Genomic DNA, 26,122 nt, shown 5'->3' on the forward strand with positions numbered 1-26,122 from the left:
AGAGGGGCAGCACCGCCCCTCTCACCCCTTGGGCAATACATTACCGCCGCGCGCGCACACACATTCTCTCTCTCTCTCACACACACGCACACACACTTGTGACTCTCGAGCTTTAAAAGCAACTTTATTTCCAAGTTGCCAGCGCACAGTTCTAGAACCTCCAAGTTGCTAGCGCACAGTTCTAGAACCGGATATTATTTTGTACACGGGAAATAAAAAGTATTACAACAGGCAAAAGGACAAGCTTTTAATGTTTTGGGAAAAAAAGTACTCCAGTAAAACACTTTAATTCTTTCATACAAAACAATGATACCAAGTCTACCACACAAATAAGATCTGGGCCTAGAATCAAGAAATTAAGATGTACAAAGAAATGAAACCAAACAAAAGAAGAAAAAAAAAACCCAACATATGAACCTAACTGATGCTTCCAATCAGCCTAAAGGTCCCATCACAGTAGCTGTGCATCCTTCCCTCACTGACAGACCAGAAAGCAAAACATGGGATGCAATGGTAATGAATGGTATGAAAAACAGAATCTCCATCTACCCCCCCCCCTTTCCTCAAACCCTAAGAAACCAACATCAACCACCCCTGGGCTCGAATGGTGTCTGCTGAACACTTAGTATGGCCGGTCTCGTCTGTCTTCTCTATGGTCACCCCTGGGCAGAAAGAAGGAACAAGATCATTATGTTCAGTCTTATCAGGTACAGGTTTTTTTTTCCAACTAGTCAGGTTTGAAATGGGGCAAGCGAAGAGTGAAATGATGGTCTACGAGACATGTTAAGCCACAAAGAAATTACTGCTGAAAAAGTTTGATTGTTGAATTGATATTCAAAATGATCTCGTCGACAAGACAAGCACACAGGATAATTCATTCCGACAGGTGGGAGGCCACCCCCCCCCCCAAGTCACCTTGTTCAGACAGCACACACAAGCAGGCATCAAGAAGTGTATATATACCAAGGAATCCTTAGGGCTATAATTTTTAGGGGCAGAGTATTGCAATAAATTGTGGGACCCACATTTCTATTCAAACCTCAATTCTGAAGTTGGGAGCTGAAATGGCTACTGGGCCTAATTTTGATAAGAACCCAAATGACACTTTGTAGGATCATGTCTCCATACTGTGTTAGAGCAACCAAAAGGATCATGTCTCCATAATGTATTAGAGCAAAAAAAAAAGAAGAAAAAAAAAAGCCTAAAAGTTCTCATTGGGTGCAACTATTCACATTATAAATTAAGTATGCACGCCCTCTTCTGGTAGCACATCGCACAATCACTGCTAGGTTGGTCATAATGATAAGAATAATAAGAACGACCGGGATTTCACTCCTACCTAAAACAACCATGGGCGGTCAAATTTTCAGCCGGTTTTTAAACTATATTATGTCAAGATAAATACCCAATTGAGATATTAATGCATTGCATATATTAGTATGTCTATTGGGAAATGGCTGACACCAAAATTAACATTTTCACAACTTTTAATACTATTTTTCAAACTATTTAAAATTGCCGCTGTCCAATGCCATATATGCAGTTTTAGGAGAATTCAGGGAGCGGCAGGTCTATCTTTTTTCCCAACAAAGTTATTAATATGACCATTTTGGATTTTCAAAGTTTAATAACTTCGTGGGGGGGGGGATACAGACCCGCCGCTCCCTGAATTCTCCTAAAAATGCATATTCTTGCATTTAAAATTAGTGTCAGACCAGTTGCACAAAAAAAAGAAGTTATGATAAAATCTACATAAAATGACCATGGCTGGTCAAAATGACCACTCGTAATTTGCGCGTGGTCCTGTGCATCATGTCACTATTTGTGACGTGTTCTGGTCGCATAATTTCCTTTGCGAACTTTATTGCTCTGTCCTAGAAAAAAAACTAGCCTTCTTCAGTGCAAAGAAATAGTTTAAATTGGATCTTTGATTATTGCCAACAAGTCTGGGTAAAGACGCCATTTTAGACGCACCATGACTACCACTGAGGCATTGCAGTATTTACAGGTGTTAGACAGTGGCCATTTTGAATAGTTTGTAAAATAGTATTAAAGTTGTTAAAATTTTAATTTTTGGTGTCCGTTTCTTAACAGACATACTAACATATGTATAATGCATCGGTATCTCAACTGGGTATTTATCTTGACAGAATATAGAGTTTAAAAACCGTGGGCGCTTCTTCTAGTAGTTTTTAAGTTCCGGTAGTTGTTTGGAACCGTTTCAATATTTATTTCAGTTCTTTTTTTACATTTCACGTTTTATAGGCCTTGTTACGTTTGTTAGATTAGCAATATTTTTTTTTCGTTTTGTTTTTCAGGTAATATTTCCAATTTTGCTATTCAAGTTCAACCATGTCTCTCTGAAGTTTAAATTGTTTAAAAATTGTATTATAGTTATTAAAATGTTAATTTTGGTGTCAGTCCTTTCCTAACAGACATACTAACATATGCAATGGATTATCTCAATTGGGTGTTTATCTTGACAGAATACAGAGTTTAAAAACTGGCGGTCATTTTAACCGCCCATGGTTGTTATATGTAGAGTGAAATCCTGGTCGTTCCAGTGTTTAAAAAAAAAAAAAGAAAAAGGAAAGTTTTAGATGATGCTTAAGAGAAATAACTGAAAAACAAGACGAACTGCATTGTCAACATTTGGGGAAGTGTGTGTGATGGGGGGCTTAAACTTTCTCACACCTACCTTCCACCCATTTTGTAGCCTCCTCCATATCCTCCACCACCTCCACCGTAGCCTCCACGGTCTCCCCCACGGAACCCACCACGGCCCCTGAATCCACCACCTCTGTCACCACCATAGCCGCCCCTTCCACCACGCTCTGAAAACACAACAGGACTGTTAGGTACAACATGTGAAAAGTAAGAGTGTAACATAACTCTGTATTTGTATTTGAACAGGAAGCGGTTGGAAAAACTTGACATTTACATTTTCTATGGATTACATTTTAAATCTAAGATTTCTAATCAGTTATCTGTTCACAACATATAGCCAAAACAAATAACTATGGATATAACGTCATTTAATGATAAATGATGAAGTCATATCATTTCAACTCCGTCACCACCCCCCTCACAACTGGAAGATACAGAATTCTGAAATTAGGAGCATAACAAAAATCAATTTCTATATTTGGATTAGTCGGGATTATATATATGTTCAAATTATTTAAGAAGTTATTTTCCTTTATATAACATTAAAGCTAGACAGAAAATGATTTTGCACAAACACACTCCTGATCAAAATAGGCAGGCAGTCAAAGACTCAAAGTAAATTGGTTTGGTTTTTACCAGGAAATGAACATTTTTTGTAGTCAAAATACATGCATCTATGCATTAAAACGGTTTTGTGATCTCTCTCAATTACAATTACAGTGAGCTAGAAAAGCAGTTGTGTTTATCAGTGAAGCATTTATAAATTCAACAACGATTTAGACCAAGACAAGGTTGATTGCACGAGATGCCGCTTGGGATGTTCACTTGTTAGGTGGTAAGACTATAAAAATTTTCAGGGATGCATGATATTGAATTTTTGCCGATATTCAATATGCCGATATTATCCAACTCATTTTGCCTGATTAATCCAATACCAGTTGAAGCATTTTCCAAAGAAACTTACTTGAAATTTCAGAAAACACAGCTGGCACACACGCAACAGACGCAGTTGGCTTAGTGTGTGTGTGTGTGTGTGGGGGGGGGGGGGGGGGGGGACAAAAAAAACCCCACTCTGCCCCACCATAGATGTCGATCCTGTGGAAGATTGAGCACCAATGGGAAAGGCCAATCAAAATATAAATAAATAAACAAGACTGTGCCCTGGTATGGTGTAGCCTGTTATAAATTGTAGCACAGCAGTGTTGCATTTCGCTGCAGTTTGTGTCTACATCAGACAGCCGCCTGGTAAGCCTACATCACGGTTAATTACTAACGCAAGCACAATAAAAGTGATTTTGTGTCAATCATCACCTTGGTGTTATTCACTTAACTTGGGCACCCATGGGCAAAAACAATACATCAGTGCCTATGCACCCTACCAACGTGATGCACCAGATCTATGTCTTGTCAATGGTTCACATCTGGCAAACATAATTAAAGCGTCATCTTAATAGCCTGTCATATCAGCATTTCGGATCAATGCCGATATTTCATTTTAAAGCCTTTATCAGCTGATATCGTGCATCCCTAATAATACATTTTGGTCCAGTCTTTGTGGAACTATTTTGGAAATGAATCCCGCCATGTTTAGGTGAACAGAACAGCGATTAAAAGGCTGACTGATGAGCGACAGACAAGAATTTGTAGTGCCTCTATTCAGGCCAAACCGAGCTGGCTCTTACAGAGTTGTCATTAAAGCTGTGTTGTTGTTGTTGTGTTTTTTTATGGCATCATTGGGCAAAACTTCCATAACAACTTTTCAGCATATTGTAATTCAAGCGGTCAGAGAAAACTAGACTTCTGCTCTAGTGATCGACTGAGTGTCGGCTTAGGTATTTGTCATTTTTCATATTATCGTTATCGGCATATTATCATCGGCCAGCTGATTTTAAAAAAAAAAAAATCACATATGAAAATGTTTATTATTTCCTTTCATACAGAAAAAAAGGTTTTGAAACAATCACATGAAGAGATTTGTGAAAAGAGGAGAACGGGGAAACTTGTAGAAAAACAGCAGGCATGAATGGTCAGGGTGTGTGCTCAAAAGCATAACTGCAGCATTATCAGGAGTAAAATCTATTAGACACTCCAATAAATGCAGCAATCAAATTTTGCTGCACAGGAGCAAGGTTATGAAAATAAACTTCAAAATTAAGCTACAACCTTTATGTAGCTGGAAATCACCAGAACATTTTTCAAGGCATTTCTAAATGTTGCAAAAGTCTTTAAACCTTCTCAGCACTGGCAACATCATTCCTTCAAAATACGTTACTGACAGTTGCTTTTAAAAACTGTCATAAACTTTCATAAAGGGAGAGAGCAAAGGCCAACTCTTTGGTAAACTGGTAGGGCTGTCAATCAATGTTCCAAATTCGTATATAACTGAATTGTGGGGGGAGCCAATCGAGAGTGAAATTATTTGAAAAAAAAAAGTTTACATAAATGAAAATAAAAACTCCCCAGTATTTCACTCGCTTTTGTGCCTCCAATCTAGCTTCCATTTTAACTGAAATAATAATTACATACATAAAGAAAACAGGCCTTCTCTTGTAAATCCCGAACTGACAGTTCTACAGGTCAACAAAAAACTGGCTCCCTTTAGCGTTGAGGTGGTGTAATTGATGTGGTCATCTATATTATCTGATAGTCACCTATAAGCAATACTGCTAGTCTCTGTTAAGCTTGTTAGCATTATGGAGTCATTAATTCTTACCACTTTACTTTCATTTCACAGCACAGATAACCGCATGTGTCAGAGCTGACTTGGCTTTGACTTATGACAGGTAAAACCAAACTATATGGTTTGTACGGTGATCTACAAGTGTTCCCTGCCAGAACATACACTATATGTACAAAAGTATTGGGACACACCTCTTCATCATTTAATTCAGGTGTTTCATTCAGACCCATTGCCACACGTGTATAAAATCAAGCAGCTAGCCATGCAGTCTGCATTTACAAACATTTGTGAAAAAATGAGTCACTCTGAAGAGCTCACTGAATTCAAGCGTGGTACTGTCATAGGATGCCACCTTTGCAATAACAAGTCAGTTCGTGAAATTTCTTCCCTGCTAGATATTCCACGGTGAAGTGGTATTATTGAAAAGTGGAAGAGTTTAGGAACAACAACAACTTAGCCACAAAGTGGCAGACCACGTAAAGTCACACAGCGAGGTCAACAAGTGCTGAGGCGCATAGTGCGTAAAAGTCGCCAATGCTCTGTTGACTCAATAACTGCAGAGTTCCAAACTTCCTCTGGCATTAACATCAGCACAAAAACTGTGCACTGGGAGCTTCATGGAATGGGTTTCCTTGGCCGAGAAGCTGCATGCAAGCCTTACATCACCAAGCACAATGCCAAGCGTCGGATGGAGTAGTGTAAAGCACACTGCCACTGGACTCTGGAGCAGTGGAAACATGTTCTGTGGAATGACGAATCACACTTCTCTGTCTGGCAGTCTGATGGATGAGTCTGGGTTTGGTGGATGCCAGGAGAATGTTACCTGCCTGACTGCATTGTGCCAACTGTAAGGTTTGGTGCAGGAGGGATAATGGTATGGGGTTGTTTTTCAGGGATTGGGCTAAGCCCCTTAGTTCCAGTGAAGGGAAATCTTAATGCCTCAGCATATCAAGACATTTTGGACAATTCTATGCTTCCAACTTTGTCAGAACAGTTTGGGGAGGGCCATTTTCTGTTCCAACATGACTGTGCTCCAGTGCACAAAGCAAGGTCCATTAAGACATGGTTGGGTGAGTTTGGTGTGGAAGAACTTGACTGGCTCACACAGAGCGCTGACCTCAACCCCATCGAACACCTTGGGATGAACTAGAATGGGGATTGCAAGCCAGGTCTTCTCGTCCAACATCAGTGCCTGACCTAACAAATGCTCTTCTGGATGAATGGGCAGAAATTCCCCACAGACACTCCAAAAACTTGTGAAAAGCCTTCCCAGAAGAGTGGAAGTTGTTATAGCTGCAAAGGGGGGACCAACTCCATATTAATGCCTATGGATTTAGAATGGGATGTCATAAAAGCTCCTGTAGCTGTAATGGCCAGGTGTCCCAATACATATCGTGTATTCCTTCTTTTCGTAAGTTTCTACGAGCAAGTTCCTTTTTAATTTGACAGTCCATTAACCACCCATCCATCCATTATCCAAACCACTGACTGCTGGGATAGGCTCCAGCATCCCCGCGACCCCCCCCCCCAACAGTCCATTATGGTATCTGAAATTGCCACGAGACAAAGAAAAATAAACAGTACTATTAAGTGAAAGAGCAGGCTTGAACATAAAGGATAAAGAAAATAAAAAAACAAAGATAGAGGCATGTAACTCAAATTCAAAGCAGCCAAGCACAATAAAAAGATAAGATGTCCTAAAGCAGAAGTCCTCAACATCCCTCCATTACCAGTGTAATTCATGACCAGAACACCAACTTAGCAGCCTGCCTGCCTGCGTGCAGTTAAGTATCCAAGAACCAGGACAGGGCAAGCAGCCTTATCATGGGCATGATGTAGACAGTCTGTAACTACTTTGCTAAATTGTGTAGCTCGATGAAAAGTGCATGCAGTTGATGACGATGACGTCACAGATCAGAAACCTAGTCTGTTCGTTCATATAGTGCAAACGCAGCCACAGACCGCTGAATGGACAGTTGAATTGAAAATAGCATGCAAATGTGTAAAACTTAAACTGGACACTGGTGCGCATCCTTACAGCCTGCTGCAGAGAATTGGGAAAAAGAATGTACTTAAGACACACAAATGTGAAGCTGTCTACATAAACAGGAGACAAAATACCTGTGAAAGCAAAGTGTAACTTGACAGTAATATATAAGAACAAAACATATGTAGTGGACTTCATTGTGGTAAAGACATCCTAAACCAATCCTGGGAATTCATGCATGTGAGGGAATGAGGCTCATCCAGAGTGATGGCATTGAATAAAAATGAACATTAGATTGTTGTCAGATAGTGCCTTGAACATCATGCACTTCATTTTTATCTTTTTCAAATATTTTCTATTAAACATATGTTAATTTAAAGGCAGCATTGTGTTGGGGTTTGTGTGGCTGTAAATTTTGGCACATTTTCTACATTTACTGCAACTCAATATTGGCCTCAAATATCGGCTATCAGCCTCCATAACATTAACTCCATAACTACATTCTTTCAATGGAAGAACATCCATCTGGTTCCGCTGATGTGCGGCGAAATAATGTGCACTGCATAGGTGCACTTATGCAAAGGAATACGGACATTTTGCGGTTGAGAGAATGTAGTTCCATATGGGAGGGTTTTGTCCGTGTCCTATTCCTCAACTTCCGTGCCGACTATTCCTGCTGAATCTCCAAACTTGGAGCGCACAGACCCCCATCCACTGCCGGTAATACACTGACTATTGATAAGAACCTCATGCAACCCCACTTCAAAAAAACCCGAACTATCACTTTAAAGATAAGAGAAAGGGAACATAATGACACTAATGTACATTTTTCCATTCAGTTCAGTCAAAGCCTGCTGGGAGCACTTTAACCAATTTATGTGGAATTATTTTAATATGATAATTATTCAGTTTAATCAACGTTTACTTCCTGCTGTCCTTGCTGTTTAAGTCATTCCATTTTCATGTTTTGGGAGTTATTTATCTTTATTTAAAAAGGAATTCCACTCATTGTTATCTAGTGCCTTGAACATCATGCACTATTTTTCAAATATTTTGTTTTACACAAAATTCAATGTTCATGGGATCATGGATTCAATGTTCATTTGTTCATCAATTCATTTGTCCATCATTGTTCATTTGTTCATCAATGTTCATGGGATCATGGATTCAATGTTTATGGCTTCAATGTTCATCATGTTCATTTAAAGGCAGCCTTGTGTTGGGGTTTGTGTTGCTGTAAATTTTGGCACAATTTTTTTTACATTTACCGCAACTGAATATCAGCCCCAAATATCAGTTATCGGCCGCCATAACTTACCAGTAACCGATATCAGTATCAGCCTTGAAAAAAGAGAGAGGAAAAAAAACCAAAACACATCGGTCGACCCCTATTCTGCACCTTCTCTTGGCTCTGTAGGCTTTAAAAAGATCTAATCTGGGACTGATTTGAGCTTATCATGGGTCATTACAGAGAGGGCATTCCTATGTGCTGTTCTACAAATGCTAATGCCTCATGTCTGCAATCTATTCACGTCTGACCTGCCCCGCCAGCCACCTGTGGTTATATCCCAAACCCTAAAAATCAACAAGACCAACTCAAAATGGCTGCTTCATGTGAACAATCAGTGTTAACTAAGATTTGCTGAATTTTATTTTTACATGGGCTAGATTATCAACTACCATACAGTTTTCACGAGTCTTGCTTTGACATTTCCTGGTTGCAGATGAGTGTAAAGGGCTGAAGAGCAATGAAGAACGATCGGTCATTTGGTGGGAGGGACTTAATGGAGTGATACGAGGCAGGAGAGAAGCAGAAGAATTTGCATTGGATTGTTTCAATGTTGCCTGCTGCAGCTTTAAGTTATGACAGGAAAAAAAATGCTGTATCACAAGTTACCGCCATGATGATATTTTTTCCAGCAATCACGTCAGATCAAAACAAAAGGAAACCGCACAGTAAAACAAAAAACAAAAAAATAATGTTTCATATTATCATGTCTGCTTAAGATGTCCATTTCTGAATAATGTATTCATATTCAGTTACATCCCTAGTGCAAAGAAACAAAAATGAAAATCTTTTCTTAAATCTTGAGAACTGAGCCATCAGAGAATATGGGGTGGGGTGGGGTGGGGGGTTAATCCTACTGGAACCTTGACACACAGAAGCAACTTACAGTGCAATCCTCCAGTATCAGTTAACAGGCCAGGATCTGTATTTATATAATCCTCAGATGAGGTGTGCCTTTGAATGCATTTCTAACATTAGAAATTAGTTGCATGTCCAAAACCAACATTCCCAGTAATAAAATCAAGTAGAAGCACATACCTCCGCCTCCAAAGCTATCTCCTCCTGGTTTGGGTGCGCCACACTTGTTGCACTCATACCGCCGTGCGAAATTCATGTTTCCACATGAGCTACGTAAAAAAAAAAAGAGTAGAAGATGTAACAGTTAGATGCATCAACTTTTTACAAGTAATAACATTCAGGGGCCTTTTCAAAACTGACTGAAATAATTGTATTCAATCAATCAGCACTTGGATCACAAGAGTTAAAATAAAAGGCATTCCTCAGAAATACCTGTTGGGACAAGGCCAGTCTCCCCCCTTTACGTCAAAACTAGGACCGCCACCACCGCGACCTCTAAAACCTGACAGAGCAAGACAGTTCACATCTGTTCACTATAATATAAAGGCAAAAATCACTTGGGGGGGGGGGGGGCACAACGGTAGAAAAAAAAAATAGTAATCATAGTAACCCCTATTTGAGCCAACTTAAGACATACCTCCGCTTCCTCTTCCCCCTCTCCCCCCCCCTCTTTGTGTGAACTCTGCTCTCCTGGTGGCAAAGGACACTTTGATGGGTTTACCATTGAACTCCTTGCCTAAATGTAAGAGAATATAAAAACAGTGAATATAGAACAAAGGAGGATGCTGGGCATTTCAAACATTACTGATCGAGATAATGGCTCTTACCATCAAACCAATCAATTGCAGCTTTGGCAGAAGGTGGGTCATCAAATGAGACAGTGGCCTCTCCTTTTAGCCTACCCGTGGCCTTGTCAGAGTAGAGGTTAATCATGGGCTGGCCAGTCTTCTTGTTGACCTAAAAGCACATCAACAGACAAATATCTTCAGATGCCCAATGCTTATTGCTTTTATTCATTAATTGTCAGTACTCAGGGTTAGCTGGCAGTGAAACTAGTCAGCCTCCCATAAACCACTGCTCTACACAGTGTAGATTATGCACTCTGTACAGAAAGGAATCTTTACTCCAAAGTATCTTACTTCCCTACAAAACCATATTTTACTTAAAAGATTTTTCTATATCCCATGTTCGTCATTTGAGCACTCCAATGAGACCAAGACCATCAAACCTACTTGGAAAACAAGAGTCATATGTTGTGAAGCACTTTCCTAACAAGAGTGATTATCTCATGCATACATTGTCTACAAGCAAAAATTATCCAGAGTTGATACTTTGGGTATGATTGCAGTTTCTGGCTTGACCTGAAAAAAAATAAATGGAATTAAAAAATAAAAATAAAATGTCACTCCATGACTACAAGAAAACCTTCTGACTTACTGATTGACTAAAACCCTTAAGTTGTTGAAGTCAATCTCCGTTGACTGTGTCCTCAAACTATATTAGAGCTTCGTCTTTGGAAATAATCAAGAACTTGGGAACAAGCTCAGGTAAAGTCTTGTTTACAACATGCTCAATTTATAAAATAACTTGGATGAAGATATTCTATCTTTTTTTTGGGACCCCCACCCCTTTTCTTCCCCGATTGTATACGGCCAATTACCCTACTCATCCGAGCCGTCCCGGTTTCTGCTCCACCCTCTCTGCCAATCCGGGGAGGGCTGCAGACTACCACATGCGTCCTCTGATACATGTGGAGTCACCAGCTTCTTTTCACCTGACAGTGAGGAGAGCCATGGGGATGTGGCGCATGGAAGGATCTCGCTTTTCCCCCCAGCCCCCCCCCCCTCCCCGAAGAGGTGCCCCGGCCGACCAGAGGAGGCTCTAGTGCAGCGACCAGGACACACCCACATCCGGCTTCCCATCCGCAGACACGGCCAATTGTGTCTGTAGGATGGCTGACCAAGCCGGAGGTAACACAGGGATTCGAACCGGAACAGAATAGACACCCATGCCACCCAGATGCCCAAGTCTATGATTTTGATATGAGTCTAATGCTATACCTTGATGATACCAATCTGTTTGAAGTAGTCGCCCACTTCCTGAGTTGTGACTTCTTCTCCTAGTCCTTGAACAAAGATGGTGTTGTTGTCAGAGTTGTCCTGCTCACCACCTGTAAACAAGATGAACACAAGGTGAGGATCTGAGAGCGATCAACGATGACAGTGAAATTCCAGAAACAATAATATATATCTTTTAAACTATTAAAGAATAATCAATTCAAGTGCCCATAGTCTCTGCATCGAGAAGAAATATTTAGTGGTAAACTAGAAGGTTTAAACACGCAGACAGCGAATAATAAAATTTTCCAGTTATAATGACCCAAAGAGGGTAGCACATATGAAACCAACAAAAAGCAAGACCTTCCCAAAAAAATTGCAAGCAAGCCCTTGCTGTTAAGGGCTTTCAATAGCTAAATGATTAGATAACTTCAATAAATTCTTGAAATTTGTAGGCACTTTGTTGCACGTCTTACCTGATTCATCCCTTTGGCCGTAGTCTCGAGATCCTGTAAAACAGCAGAGGAGAGTATACAGGAAATCCATTAAGCAAGGGATCTAATGCATTTACTAATCTTAAAACCCCCCTCAAAAAAATAAAAATAAAAAAATAAAAATAAAAAAAACTTCATTCCTAGCAATACAATGCCGAATACTACTTTAAAAACACATAAAAAAAGTCAATGTTTACATCTTCTGCTGTGTGTTTTGAAATGGTTGCATCATATACCAACACCTTGCAAAATGAGTAGATTCGTTTGGGACTTTAGAAAAGAAATAAAACCACCAAAAATGTCTCCAGTTCTAGTATGTTTTCCTTCTTCGCCATGGGCACACCACTTTCCTCCTCTGCAGTCTACAATCAACCCTTGTCTTCATGCAACAGTACCATTATTTTACAGCTCAGGCTCCATGGATTTTACCATAACTCAAGTGAATTTTTATGCAATAGGTGGAGTCCCTTGGGATTTGGACATGAAAATGGTGGCATTCACTTTTTCAACCTTTTTTTTTTTTTTTGCTAGCTCAAGTTCTTTCCTCCCCCACCGAGACAGTTCTGATGCTCATCACTTACCACCGAAATTTTTGTAGCCACCACGGTCACCACCTCTGCAGAGGAAAAATTGGAGATATGATGGCTTTTCCTTTGTCCCAACTGAGAGCTCAAAGCTCCCCTACATCCCCATCAGTATGCACTCCTGCCACGGTGTGCTGACTATGGTAGAAATGTCTCACACGATGGAATGTGTTAGTCTTGAACATTAGATATCAATGAACAGACTAAACAGCTCTGGACATGTCAGGCTGACGAGTGAAGACACTCAACTATCACGTAACTAGATCACAGTTAACCATGGTAATTAAATTTAGGATTTCTTCCACTTTTTGTGCCTTATAGGACCAAATTGGATACACATAGCTGAGAAGCCAGCTTAATTTTGTTTTTCTGATAAGAAGGGCCAGATTGGTGTGAAGGGCTGGGGCACATGAAATGAGTTCTTCCACCGAGTGCTTTTAAGAGTTCCTTTAACTGATGTCCAACTTTTATTTCAATCACTTTGAACACCTGTAGTATAGAATGTAGATTTATGTTAACAAAACACATATGTTCGCCATGTCAAATATACAACACTTGAATGAGACCTACTGAATGATAATCAGCTCAAGATGTGGCTCCAGGTTTTAGTGCATCATTTCCAGTGTTCCGTTGCGCAAAAAGAAACCGTTTGACAAGGACTTCCGAGCAAAAGCCCAGGTCAAAAAATCAGCTTTCACTCTCTGAAAGTATATTGTCTCTGGGCAATATTCAACAGTGGGGGAATACTGCCATGCTCATCTTTATGCTGCAGGCAGCCATCATGACAGCCCACCAAGTATTTCTGACTTAATGTGGGTGAAGTTAACAAACATAATTAAAATCCTCTTTTGTGCATTGAATAGCTTGCACTAGCCCAAGGCCATGTGAGGTAAAAATCAGTTCTAAGCACACAGAATCCCGTTTGCATGACAAACTGGTTTTTACCAAACCCGTGTCACTTTATGGACCAATATTCAGAGTTGCAGTCTGTGGCAGAGTCCAAATTCAAAACAGCGGAGGAAAAAAATAAAATAACCCAAACAAACCCCATAACGAAATACTGATAATGGATAAACCGTAACTACACATAAATAGCGCGACTTCACAAGCCGGATGACTGAGGGAGAGCCATTTTTACCGAGACCAAAGCATGACAAGGACCTGGGGCCCCATTTACCCCAGCAAACAATTAACACTCACAGCTGGATTGAAAGCGTGATCTGGCTTCAAATCTAGCTTGGGTTGACCAATTATAATAGCAGGAAATTATATTTGGGTACATAATTCCCAGCTTTGCATATCATGTATCACTAAAGGTCTCTCAAAAATGGGGTGGGAATTTAAAAAAAAACGAGTAGAGCCTCTTAACCTGACAAAGCCTGGGTCCCTTAATGGGCCAAAGAAGCGAGAATTATTGAAGTGAGGAATAGGCAAAACCCATTCCAAAGGCTGGAACACCAGCACTGTACAATTATACCAATAAGAACTCCTGGCTGGACCAGGATGTACTTTTCTCTGTGTCATTGAGGGCTGTGTTGAGATCAAAGACAAAAAAAAGAGGCACATCCTCGGTGTGTCCAAGTCCTTTTAAGTCAATCCCAACTTCAGGAGTGTGAACCAGTCACTGAATCTCACATATATGTGGGGTGACATACCATTTATGTCTGATCTGTGAAGCTCTATGAATGTAAATTAAGGGGAAGGGGAAAAAAAAAAAGCCAAATAGTGATTGAAAATCTGGAGCACAATACGGATGAGTGTGAGTTTTATCAGTCTGTGATGGTTTCTAGTAGAAAGTTAATGATACTATGTGTTTAGCACAAGTCTAATTTATCACAGTGTATGGAAGTACCTTGGGGGCAGTGGCGCTCTGCAACTTACCCCATACCAGGAGGTCCACCTCTTCCACCACGGTCAAATCCGCCACCACGCTCATAGCCGCTGCCACCGCGGTCATAACCACCGCGGTCATAGCCGCCACGCTCATAGCCGCCACCACCACGGCCTCGACCTCTGAAGCCCCCTCCTTCTGGGCGATCTGAGCCGCCATCGTCTCGTCCATAACGCCCACCCTGACCGGCAGCATCACCTAAGGCAGACCAAATTCAGACAGTAATTCACTTATATATCAACCAGCCTTTGAGGACAAAACATTCTTATATCTTTTGTATCTACAACTACAGCAACTGTGTCAGCAAATGTACATATTTGGGTATATATCAATTTTCATGTGTCAACATAGGCCAGCTACTGAGGACGCACAAGCCAGTGCATTCTTAGTGCCGGTCCCAAGCCCAGATAAATGAGGAGGGTTGCATCAGGTAGGGAATCCAGGGTTAAACCTTTGCCAAATCAAATATGCGGATCATAAATCGGATTTCAATACCGGATCAGTCAAGGCCCGGGTTACCAACGACCACCACCAGTACTGTTGGTCAGCAGGATGCTGGTGGACTCTATGCTACTGTTGGGCAAAGGAGAGGGGGAAGGCATGTCCAGAGGCAACAGGAAAGGAGGAAGGGTAGGAGTGTGAAGGTGAGAGTCGGAACTTTGAATGTTGGCACTATGACTGGTAAAGGGAGAGAGCTAGCTTATACGATGGAGAGAAGGAAAGTAGATATACTGTGTGTGCAGGAGACCAGGTGGAAGGGGAGTAAGGCCGGGAGCATCAGAGGAGGGTTCAAACTCTTCTCCCATGGTGTGGATGGGAGTAGAAATAGGGTAGGGGTAATTCTGAAGGAAGAATATGTCAACTGTGCGTTGGGGGTGAAGAGTGTCGGATAGTGATGAGTATGAAGCTGGAAATTGAAGGAGTGATGATGAATGTTATCAGCGCATATGCCCCACAAGTTGGGTGTGAGATGGAAGAGAAAGAAGAATTCTGGAGTGAGTTGGATGAAGTGGTGGAGTGTACCCAAGGAGGAGAGAGTAGTGATTGGCGCAGACTTCAATGTATGTTGGTGAGGGGAACAGAGGTGATGGGCATGTATGGTGTTAAAGAGAGGAATGTGGAAGGACAGAAGATGGTGGATTTTGCAAAAAGGATGGAGACAGCTGTGATGAATACATAGTTCAAGAAGAGGGGGGAACACCGGGTGATGTATAAGAGTGGAGTAAAGTGCACACAGGCGGCCTGGGTGGTAAAGACAGCACAGAGGATTGTGGGAGCTGTGCTTCCGAACCTGGATGCTGTGTATGCTGGCCGCCTACAGAGGAAAGTCAGCAACATCAGCAAAGACGCAACACACCCAGGTCACAGTCTGTTCGTTCCCTTGCCATCAGGGAAAAGATACCGTACCATCAAAACCTGGACTAACAGGCTGAGGAACAGCTTCTTCCCCAGAGCTGTAGCCTCCATCGTCCCCCCCACACACACACACACACACACACATCTGCCTATAGTAGCTGCTGAGGACTACCTGGTACTAAAGCCGCTGCAATATGGACAACTATGTGCAATAACCCCATGCTCCATTTTGAACTTTAAAAGCTGCTGCTTATCATCATTTTTGCTACCTCACTTATTTTTACTACCTCGCTTACTAAATGTTGTTTGTCCTTGTTTTTATCTTTTTTTTTAATCATTTACCTTGTCTAGTGTTGCTGGTCTGAGAATCACCAAACAAAATTTAATTGTGTGTACACAATGACTATAAAGTATCTTATCTTATCTTACACAGGTGGACTATATCTTATGTAGGAGGCACAATCTGAAAGGGACTGGAGACTGCAAGGTGGTGACAGGGGAGAACGTAGCTAGGCAACATTGGATATTGGTCTCTAAGATAACTTTGGAGACCAAGAAAAGAAGGAGAATGAAAGCAGAAACAAAGATCAGATGGTGGAAGTTGAAGAAGGAAGACTGTTGTGTAGAGTTCAGGGAGGAGTTAAGACAGGCACTCAGTGGTAGTGAAGAGTTGCTGGATAACCACTGCAGAAATAGTGAGGGAGACAGCTAGGAAGGTACTCATCTGGACAGAGGAAGGAATAAAAGGAGACCTGGTGGTGGATTGAGGAAGTACGGGAAAGTATACAGAGGAAGAGGTTGGCAAAGAAGAAGTGGGATGTTCAGAGAGACAAAGAAAGTAGAAAGGAGTACAAGGAGATGTGGCGTAAAGCGAAGACAGAGGTGGCAAAGGCAAAGGAAAAGGCATATGGTGAGTTGTATGAGAGGTTGGACACTAGGGAAGGAGAAAAGGACTTGTACCGATTGGCTAGACAGAGGGAGCGAGCTAGGAAGGAAGAATGTTCAGCAGGTTAGGGCGATCGAGGATAGAGATGGAAATGTGCTGACAAGTGAGGAGAGTGTTAAGAAGGTGGAATGAGTACTTTGGGGGCTGATGAATGAAGAAAATTAGAGAGAGAAGGTTGGATGATGTGGAGATAGTGAATCTGGAAGTGCAGTGGACTAGCAAGGAGGAAGTGAGGGCAACTAGCAAGGAGGAAGTGAGGGCAACTATGAAGAGGATGAAGAGTAGAAAGGCAGTTGGTCCAGATGACATTTCTAGAGGCATGGAAGTGTTTAGGAGAGATGGCAGTGGAGTTTTTAAACTAGATTGTTTAACACAATCTTGGAAAGTGAGAGGATGGATGCCTGAGGAGTGGAGAAGAAGCATACCAATTTTTGGTTCAGGTTTTCAAGACTAACGGTGATGTGCAGAGCTGTAGAAACTACAGAGGTATAAAGTTGATGAGCCACACCATGAAAATATGGGAAACGGTAGTGAAAGCTAGGCTACAAGGTGATGGTTAGCAAGCAGCAGTATGGTTTCATGCCACGAAAGAGCTCTACAGATGCAATGTTTGCTTTGAGAATGTGGATGGAGAGGCAGAGAAGGTCAGAAGGAGTTACATTGTGCCTGTGGATATAGCGAAAGCATATGACGGTGCTGAGAGAGAAGGTATGGTATTACAAGAGGAAGTCGGGAGTGGCAGAGAAGTATATAAGAGTGATGCAGGGTATGAGGGCAGTGTGACAGTGGTTAGGTATGTGGCTGGAATGACAGATAGGTTCAAGGTGGGATTACATCAAGGATCGGCTCGAGCCGTTTCTTGTTTGCAATAGTGATGGACAGGTTGACGGACGAGATCAGGCAGGAGTCCCATGGACTACGATGTTCACGGATAACATTGTGATCTGTAGCAAGAGTAGGGTGCAGGTTGAGCAGAGCCTGGAGAGGTAGCGGTATGCGCTTGAGAGAAGAGGAATGAAAGTCAGAAGGCGCAAGATGGAATACAAATGCATCAATGAGAGGGAGGACAGCAAAATGGTGAGGATGCAAGGAGTAGAGGTGATGAAGGTGGACGAGTTTAAATACTTGGGGTCAACTGGTTCAAAGTAACAGTGAGTGCAGAACAAAGGTGAAGAAGAGAGTGCAGGCAGAAGTGGGTGGAGAAGAGTGTCAGAAGTGATCTGCGACAGAATGGTATCAGCAAGCGTTAAAGGGAAGGTTTACAAGATGGTAGTGAGACCAGCTATGTTGTATATGGTCTGGAGATGGCGGCACTGATGAAAAGACAGGAGGCGGAGCTGGAAGTGACAGTTGAAGTTAAGATTTTCATTAAGAGTGACAAAGAAGGACAGGGTTGGGAACGAGTGAGTATATTAGAGGGACAGCTCAGGTCGGACGGTTTGGAAACAAAGCAAGAGGCAAGATCGAGATGGTTTAGACATGCTGGGTAGAAGGATGCTGAATATGGAGCTGCCACGGAAGAGGAAAAGAAGAAGGCCAAAGAGGAGGTTTATGGATGTGGTGAGGGAGGACATACAGGTGGCCTCCATGACAGAGGAAGATGCAGAGAACAGGAAGAGATGCAAACAGGTGATCCGCTGTGGCAACCCCTAACTGGAGCAGCCGAAAGTAGTAGTAGAAGAGATGAGTCAACATAGGAATTTATACATCTAAAGGCAATCAGTTGTGAACTGACATGAAGTGCAAACCCTTGGATTTAATTTTGTAAAATTATGCCTTCAGTTCAGAATCTCTTATTTTTAATCATGTGGTACATCAAATCAGCTGTTTTGTTAGCCTGACACAACATTAAATAAAGTGAGATATTAAAAACTGTTAAGTCATTTGTAGTAGGGTGCAGATCATGACGACCTAACCTTGACTTGTTCTTTAATTGGGGCAAAAGTAACCCTTTAATTAGACAGAAATAACTTCTGTGATAAATTGTTATCTGATATGAGAATTTGAACCTTAACATTTTTAGTCATAATCCCACAGATATGACCAAAAAAAAAAGGAAAGAAAAAAGAATGCATTGCTTCCGGCAAACATACTTGCAAATGTATGGCTAACAGAACTGTGCTTGAACCTTTTCAATCAACCAAAAGCATGTGACCGCTTAAGTCTTTACCTGTGAGCGCTGGTTGTTACTAGGGCTGTCAAAACTGGCCAAAAATTAAGTTTGATTATTCTTTCTAAAAAAAACACATGGGTTCAAACCCATTCGAATATATTTTTGCCCATTATGTCCATAACTGGGCAAACCAATACAACGAGAGAAATAACTATTTGCATAGGTATATGCTGCCCCCCCACAAACAAATATTAATTTTTACACTCAAATGTCTTTTTTTTATTTTTAGAATTGTTATATATTCAAATTTGGAATATTTATTGACAGCCCTAGTTGTTACCTTACATGGTTGACAATTCAGTGTGAGTTTGTGTGCACCAGTGCCATTAATTGATATTAAAGTGCTTTGAGTGCCTGTTGCAGCAGCAGGAAAAGCAATATATAAAATGCAGTCAATTTACCATTTACTTCATTTACCATGTTGCTCATTTACCATGTACTTCAGCATACACACAATAGTGTCTTTTCCCTTTAACTTATATAAACATTAAGTTTTGCAATATATTTTATTTTAATCTGCATCGTTTCACTATTAGTGTAATACTTTAAATGGCGTCTCATCGAGTGGTCATTGTAAATCTGTTACCGCCTTTATACTCTGTCCAGTTGTAAACTGTTAATTGCCTTTCTGTCCCAGAACAGAAATCCCTCTTCTCCTCTATCTTATAGATTTTCACAAATTTTTCCCTAACGTTTTTCCTCATACAAATTGAGGGTCCAAGGACAGCATGTGTAGCACATTGTACAGCATCCAATTGTGACTGTAAAGCTTTCTGGGGCTAAAATGTGATTTAGGGTTATACAAATAAATCTGCCTTGGCTCTAACTGACATACTGAGGGATTCAGGTATTCTCACCTTCATTCCGTCTTCCATAGCTGCTGCCGCCGCCGCCGCCTCCTCCTTGAGACTGACCATACGATCCTTGTTGGCCATAAGACCCCTGCTGCTGGCCATAGGACCCTGATCCTTGTCCATAAGTTGAAGACTTGTCACCAAACCTTCCAAAGATATTTTGACATAATCATTAAAACAAAACTAATTCCGACTTGGAGAACAAGTCTTTAAACCTGTATGACAAAGTGGGGCGTCATGATTAATTCTAAATAAATATGGCCAACAAACACAGAACTATACAGCTATAAATTGGATAGTCAGGCATTTTAGAATACATGTGCAATATGTTGTTCTTTGAACAAACATTCCCATGCATTTTAGCCATCCAAAGATTTGACTATTCACTACAGCTTTTGAATTTCAGGGTAAAACGGTTGATATAATCAGAATGGACAATCAAGACACTTAAAGCACAGGACAACAAATCGGCACTCCCAAATCCAATATAACGTTGGCCAAGTGGCAAACTGTCATGTCATATACAAGCCAAGACCCACAACTCTTACAAAAATATGACATTTTAGAGCCCTTTCACAAACGCCGGTGAGCTTACCCAGATGAGTCCTGAGTAGTCTGCTGCCCAAAACTGTCATAGCTCTGCGGCTGTGCATAACCACCTTGTGAAGACTGGTTGTATCCCTCTGCTGCCAACAAACAAGAGAAATTAGAGAAACAAAATTGCCAAAATAATATATGTAACTTAGATGTGGTTTTTCCCCGGATGAAATCTGCTAACTTGATTTGTGTGCAGCTTTTCAGTCTTGCAGCTTTAAACAGGATGGTTCATATTTGGATGCCATCTTTACAAAACCTTGAACCATACCTGACTGTCCATAACCACCATAGCTTTGTCCCCCATAAGAGCCACCACCATTTCCGTGACTATAACCCTAAAAAACAAAACACACAAAGAATTTGTCAGGCTGTATTCAACAAAATGAACACGCTATCTGTTTTGATGCTCCAAGCTAAAGAGAAGATTGGCAGTTAACAAAGAAGTATTACCTGTCCAGTCGGCTGACTTCCATACGAACCATAGCTAAGAAAAAAAGGGGGGGAAATCAAGTTATTAACACCATAGGAAACGTGTTAACTCTGAGGAAACCGTCTGAAAACATGTACACATTAATCCTGACATGCGTGTATCAACAGCCGTGGGGTTGATCCTCTACAATATGCCTTTTCTAATGTCTCGTGTCGTGTAAAATACCTTTGTGCAGCTCCGTGCTGACCGTAGCCCGAATCTGTAAATGCGAAGCGAGAATTCAATTTCACAGCAGTTGAACATTAAACGACCTTGCCTATATTCAGGTTGGCAAGCTCAACGCCATTAACCCTAGTAAACCGTTAGCGATGATGAAATCGGATCTATCTGAAAGCATTCCCCCCCCCCCCCCCATGACGAGAAAGGAAAATGTTGACAGGAGACTTGTGTACGCCAGTGTCGGGCGCTCACAGGCAGCTCTTCTCGCTAGCTCCACACCAGGCCCGCCCGCCCGCCACCACGCTGATCCAACAAAAATGGCGGTCAAATTTCTCTTGGCTTCGACTACGCCTCGACTCAAAATATCTGCGAAGCCGTCTTAGCGTGCGTTTCGCCAAAACCCCGGCGCTAAACAAATCCATCGTACGAATAGGTATGAATAAAATGACCGAGCACACTATCAAATGGCCGATAATTGGTTGCCGCTCACGTTAGTTGACGCCAACGTCGCCAACTTAACACAAAAAACGCTGTGGGGGTGTGAACAAAGACGGCAGCTAAGTGCTAGCATTAGCTAGCAAACCCAACGGGCTCCGATACGGTGTTGTATTTATTAAGTTAAATCATCACTTTCAAACAAACGGTTAAATCAGCTGTGCCAGAACACTACAATAATCCCGAATTGATACATTACTCTTAATAGGCCCGCTTATAAGTGAGGCTAATTTTTAACATCAAGCTATGTAAATTGGCTAAGTTGATAACGCGTGCTAGTTTTCATGAAATAGTCGGGGCCATTCCGGCCTTGCAACCAACATCTCCAATCGGTCACGGTTTTGAATCGGTTTTTACACTTCTTTACAAAACGTCTTACACCTAAAGGAGTTTGTAATCATGCAACAAGTATTCTTACCAGAGGCCATTCTGGTTTCCGTTTGACGCTTTAAAATCCGATGTACACTTTTTACCAATATTTAGCTGATTAAATGATCACGCGCAGCGACTGGCGGCTTACACTGCGGAACTTCCCCTGTGAAAATAACCTTCTTCCTTATTTTCTTATGGGCTCGGCAAGTGGTGTTCAATAGTGAATTTTAGTGTCGCCACCTGCTGCTTCGGAGGGTGAACCAGCCTATATCTATCGATCTATCGATCTATCGATCGATCTATCTATATAGATATAGTTATATCTATATAGATATAGATATAGTCAGGGCATTCTTATTTAGCAGTAATCTAGTGTTATTTGCGGTGATCTTGCGCCATCTAGCGGCTTCCCTTAAAATAGAAATGATTGCGTAAATACGTAGTAGTCAAAGGGCCGTGACGTCGCAGGTCAAAGTTCATTCTAATTCCGGAAGCCGATTGACATAAATTGTGTGGTTACGCTGTTCTCAAGGAAATCTTTTAAATTTCCGACTAACTCTTGAAAGCGTTCATGCCTTGGGAAAGCTTTGCTTGTTTTATTTATTTATTTATTTATTTATTGTTTATTTTTCGAATGTTACATTTTAAAAAAAAAAGTATAATAAAAGAAAACAAAATCAAAACAAGCAAGCAATATCAATATAACCGGTTATTTTCTTGCCCGGTGCGGGATTCGATACGGATGTATTGCGCCACAAAGCGACATCACTAACCGCTCGGCTAAAGGGTCAGACCAGTTAGCTAAGGATTAACGTGTCTTATTAGTAGTTTACAGTCGTCACCCTCCCCGGAAGCGCGCCCTCGCGCTTTGTTATTCCCGCGCTCCGAAAAGACTTCTGAGGATCTGCACACTTCCGGATCCCACCGCTGCCACCAATGTGACCGGTTATTTTCTTGCCCGGTGCGGGATTCGATACGGGGTGTACTGCACCACAAGGCGACATCACTAACCGCTCTGCTAAAGGGTCAGACCCGTTAGTTATGGACTAACGTGTCTTATTAGTAGTTTACATCATCATCAAAAATTTGTTTTAAATCTCGGCAGTTCGAAAAGCACTGACTTATAAATTGTAAGTATTGACTTATAAATGTATTTAAGAATATACCGATAGAATGTTTTGAATGCTCATTTAAATCGCGTAAGCCACGTTAGCTTCGAAAGCTATTCTATGTAGCTTGATTGATAGGCTAGGCTAGTGCATATCTGTTTGTATGGAATTTGAATAATGACAAGACACATTTATAATGTACATTTTGTGTTTGTTTGCAGTTTTATGGGAAAAAAAGAATAACACTCCATTGCTGAACTGAAGACAAGTAAAAGCCTGGAAACCACATCTTGCCTCTGAAGCTCATTGGACGTGTTAGCTGTTAGCTGTCTGTCTAGTTGAGCGAACGGGCGTGAGATAAGGACAGAACGGTAAAAAAAAAAAAAGCAACCTCACGGCGGGCAGAACTACCCAGGAAGAGTGGTCTTCAGTCCCAACGCTTGTCATCATCTTCACCACTGCTCACGCTAGGCTCACAGCAGCACTGAATGATGGAAGTAAAGCAGGGATCTGAAGAAACACAGTGGTCACTGTTGAAACCAGGTCAGTCGCCTCTATAACATCCAGCAGATCAACAGCTAGCAGAGCTACTGCGGCTCGCGCTAAAGTTGAAGCAGCTCGCGCACTAGCTAACTTTGCTAAAATGGAATCAGAAATAATGATTGAAAAAGCCCCCATAGAAGCAAGATTGAACACACTGAAGCATGAAAAGGAGGTGGCAGCAGCCATTGCTGAGGCTAGTGTGCTCAAAGAGGCAGCAGAAGAGTTTGAAAAAGGTGATAGACACTCAGTTGTTGAAGAGGCAACTGAAAGAACGCGCCAGTATGTTGAACACCAGCAACTGCACCATCTGAAAGCGTCAACCCTTATTCACAGCCCGTAGAGCCTATTGCTCACGTAATGAGACCTGGGACTCAACCCAGACAACGCTTCACCACTTGTGTCTCCAACAGGAGAAATGGAGCACTTCTAGGCAGCGTCGCTTCAAAGGTCAAATAACCTGCTTCATCGCCCTTCTCCAGCACAGCCGTCAGCCAACGCAGTTCAGTGCTCATTCAAAAGAGCCATTCTACAACAGCCACTAGATGGCACTGCTGAGATTAGTAATGTAGCGAGATACTTGGCACGCAGAGATCTTATCACCTCTGGTCTCACAATGTTTGATGACTGCCCCGAGAACTACTGGGCGTGGAAATCTTTCCTTAATGCGACTGATGGATTGCAGCTGAGCGCCAGTGAAGAGCTGGCTCCTCATTAAGTGGCTGGGGCAGGAATCTGCAAAACATGTAAGGAGAATAAGAGCAGTGCTTGTTCGTCATCCTCCTGCTGGATTAAGCAAAGCCTGGCAGCGTTTAGAAGAATGCTTTGGGGCTCCAGATATAATTGAGAAATCACTCTTTGACAGGGTCATGAACTTTCCAAAGGTCAGTGGTAAAGATCCTGTGAAGCTGAGAGAGCTTGGCGATCTGCTGCAAGAGGTAGAAGCTGCCAAATTAGAGGGTCGCCTCCCTGGCCTAAGCTATCTCGACACTGCACGTGGTATCGCCCCAATAGTTGAAAAGTTACCGCACAATATCCAAGAACGGTGGCTCTATCAGGGTTTTGAGTATAAGACTGACAATGGCGTGACCTTCCCTCCATTCTCATTTTTCTGCGATTTCGTCTGCAAAGAAGCACAAGCACGTAACGACCCAGGTTTCAGGCTGACAACAGGTAGCACAGATAACCTCAAGTCAGATGCGTCTGTAAAGAGACCATACAAAAGCCTAGTTTCTTCTCACAAGACAGATATACCACAGGAGAAGGGCAAGCAGGAAGGATGTAGCTATAAAGCAGGTGATGTTGCGAGACAGTGCCCTCTCCATAAGAAGCCGCATCCCCTCAATCGCTGCAGAGGGTTCCGCAGCAAACCTATTGAGGAGCGTAAGGCCTTTCTTAAGGACAATGGTGTTTGTTTTAGATGCTGCTCCTCAACCAGCCACGTGGCCAAAGACTGCAACGCAGCCATCAAGTGTAGAGAGTGTGAAAGTGAGAACCACATCTCTGCTCTTTATCCTGGACCGCCGCCGTCTCCACTTTCTGGGCATGGCGGGGAGGGAACAGAAACAACACCTCAGCCTACTGTCTTGTCAAACTGCATTGAAGTCTGTGGAGAAGGTCAGAGCACAAGGTCTTGCTCCAAGATCTGCTTAGTGAAGGTCTTCCCTAAAGTACACCCAGAAAGAGTGACAAGAGCATATGTTGTGCTTGATGACCAAAGTAACCGGTGTCTTGCCAGGTCTGACTTCTTTGACATGTGCAGTATCAAGGGGACTGCCTCGCCATTTACACTCCGTACATGTGCTGAACAACAGAGATGACCGGGAGAAGGGCTACAGGTTTTGTGGTGGAATCACTAGATGGAGCTTCGACAGTCACACTGCCTATGCTGATCGAGTGCAACAACATTCCAAGTGACAGAGCTGAAATACCAACTCCTGAGGCGGCACTACATCACCCTCACCTCAAGCCAATAGCACACTCTATCCCACCTCTCGATCCTAAAGCTAAGATCCTCCTCCCCCTGGGTCGAGACGTACTTAGAGTTCACAAGGTGAGAGAGCAACGGAATGGTCCACACGATGCCCCATACGCACAGAGATTAGACGTGGGATGGGTTATCGTAGGCAACGTTTGCTTAGGGGACGCTTACAAGCCTGAAGCTGTTCATACTTACCGCACCAATATCCTTGAAAACAAATGCCCTTCCTTCTTCAGCCCATGCCCAAACAAAATTCGCGTCATAGAGAAGTATGGGTCCAATTCTGAGCACAGACTCTTCCCCATCCCTGAAATGCTTGCACCCTATGAATGCACTCTAGGAGAAACCGTCTTTAATACAGCCAATGACAACAACAAAATAGGGCTCTCTGTTGAAGACAGACTTTTCCTGGATGTCATGAACAGAGAGATGTACATGGACGATGGCAACAGCAGGGTGGCGCCACTCCCTTTCAGAACACCCCGCCAGCACCTCCCTCACAATTGGGACCAGGTCCTCACACGGCTGGCATCTCTCCAGCACA

At 42.1% G+C, this 26,122-nt stretch overlaps 1 protein-coding gene across 4 annotated transcripts; it reads right to left on the reverse strand.

Moving 5' to 3' along the window:
* Window positions 1-139: 139 nt before the first annotated feature.
* On the reverse strand, window positions 140-22,110 carry taf15 (TAF15 RNA polymerase II, TATA box binding protein (TBP)-associated factor). Of its 4 annotated transcripts, none has more exons than XM_056283866.1 (16): window positions 21,995-22,110; window positions 21,088-21,121; window positions 20,883-20,916; window positions 20,701-20,767; window positions 20,431-20,518; window positions 19,839-19,981; window positions 14,497-14,704; window positions 12,613-12,647; window positions 12,014-12,046; window positions 11,541-11,650; window positions 10,308-10,437; window positions 10,118-10,216; window positions 9,913-9,982; window positions 9,661-9,749; window positions 2,699-2,834; window positions 142-662 (listed from the first exon to the last, which is right to left on the reverse strand). In XM_056283866.1, the coding sequence occupies exons 1-16, from the start codon at window positions 22,002-22,004 to the stop codon at window positions 623-625; spliced, it is 1,326 nt and encodes a 441-aa protein (XP_056139841.1). In that variant the 5' UTR covers window positions 22,005-22,110; the 3' UTR covers window positions 142-622. The 4 variants fall into 4 exon arrangements, with proteins under 4 accessions (XP_056139844.1, XP_056139842.1, XP_056139841.1 ...); XM_056283865.1 differs by having other exon boundaries at window positions 143-662; window positions 20,431-20,521; XM_056283869.1 differs by lacking the exon at window positions 12,613-12,647 and having other exon boundaries at window positions 140-662; window positions 21,995-22,101.
* Window positions 22,111-26,122: the final 4,012 nt, after the last annotated feature.

The sequence above is a fragment of the Lampris incognitus genome, chromosome 7 (genome assembly GCF_029633865.1).
Source record: "Lampris incognitus isolate fLamInc1 chromosome 7, fLamInc1.hap2, whole genome shotgun sequence".
NCBI lineage: Eukaryota > Metazoa > Chordata > Actinopteri > Lampriformes > Lampridae > Lampris > Lampris incognitus.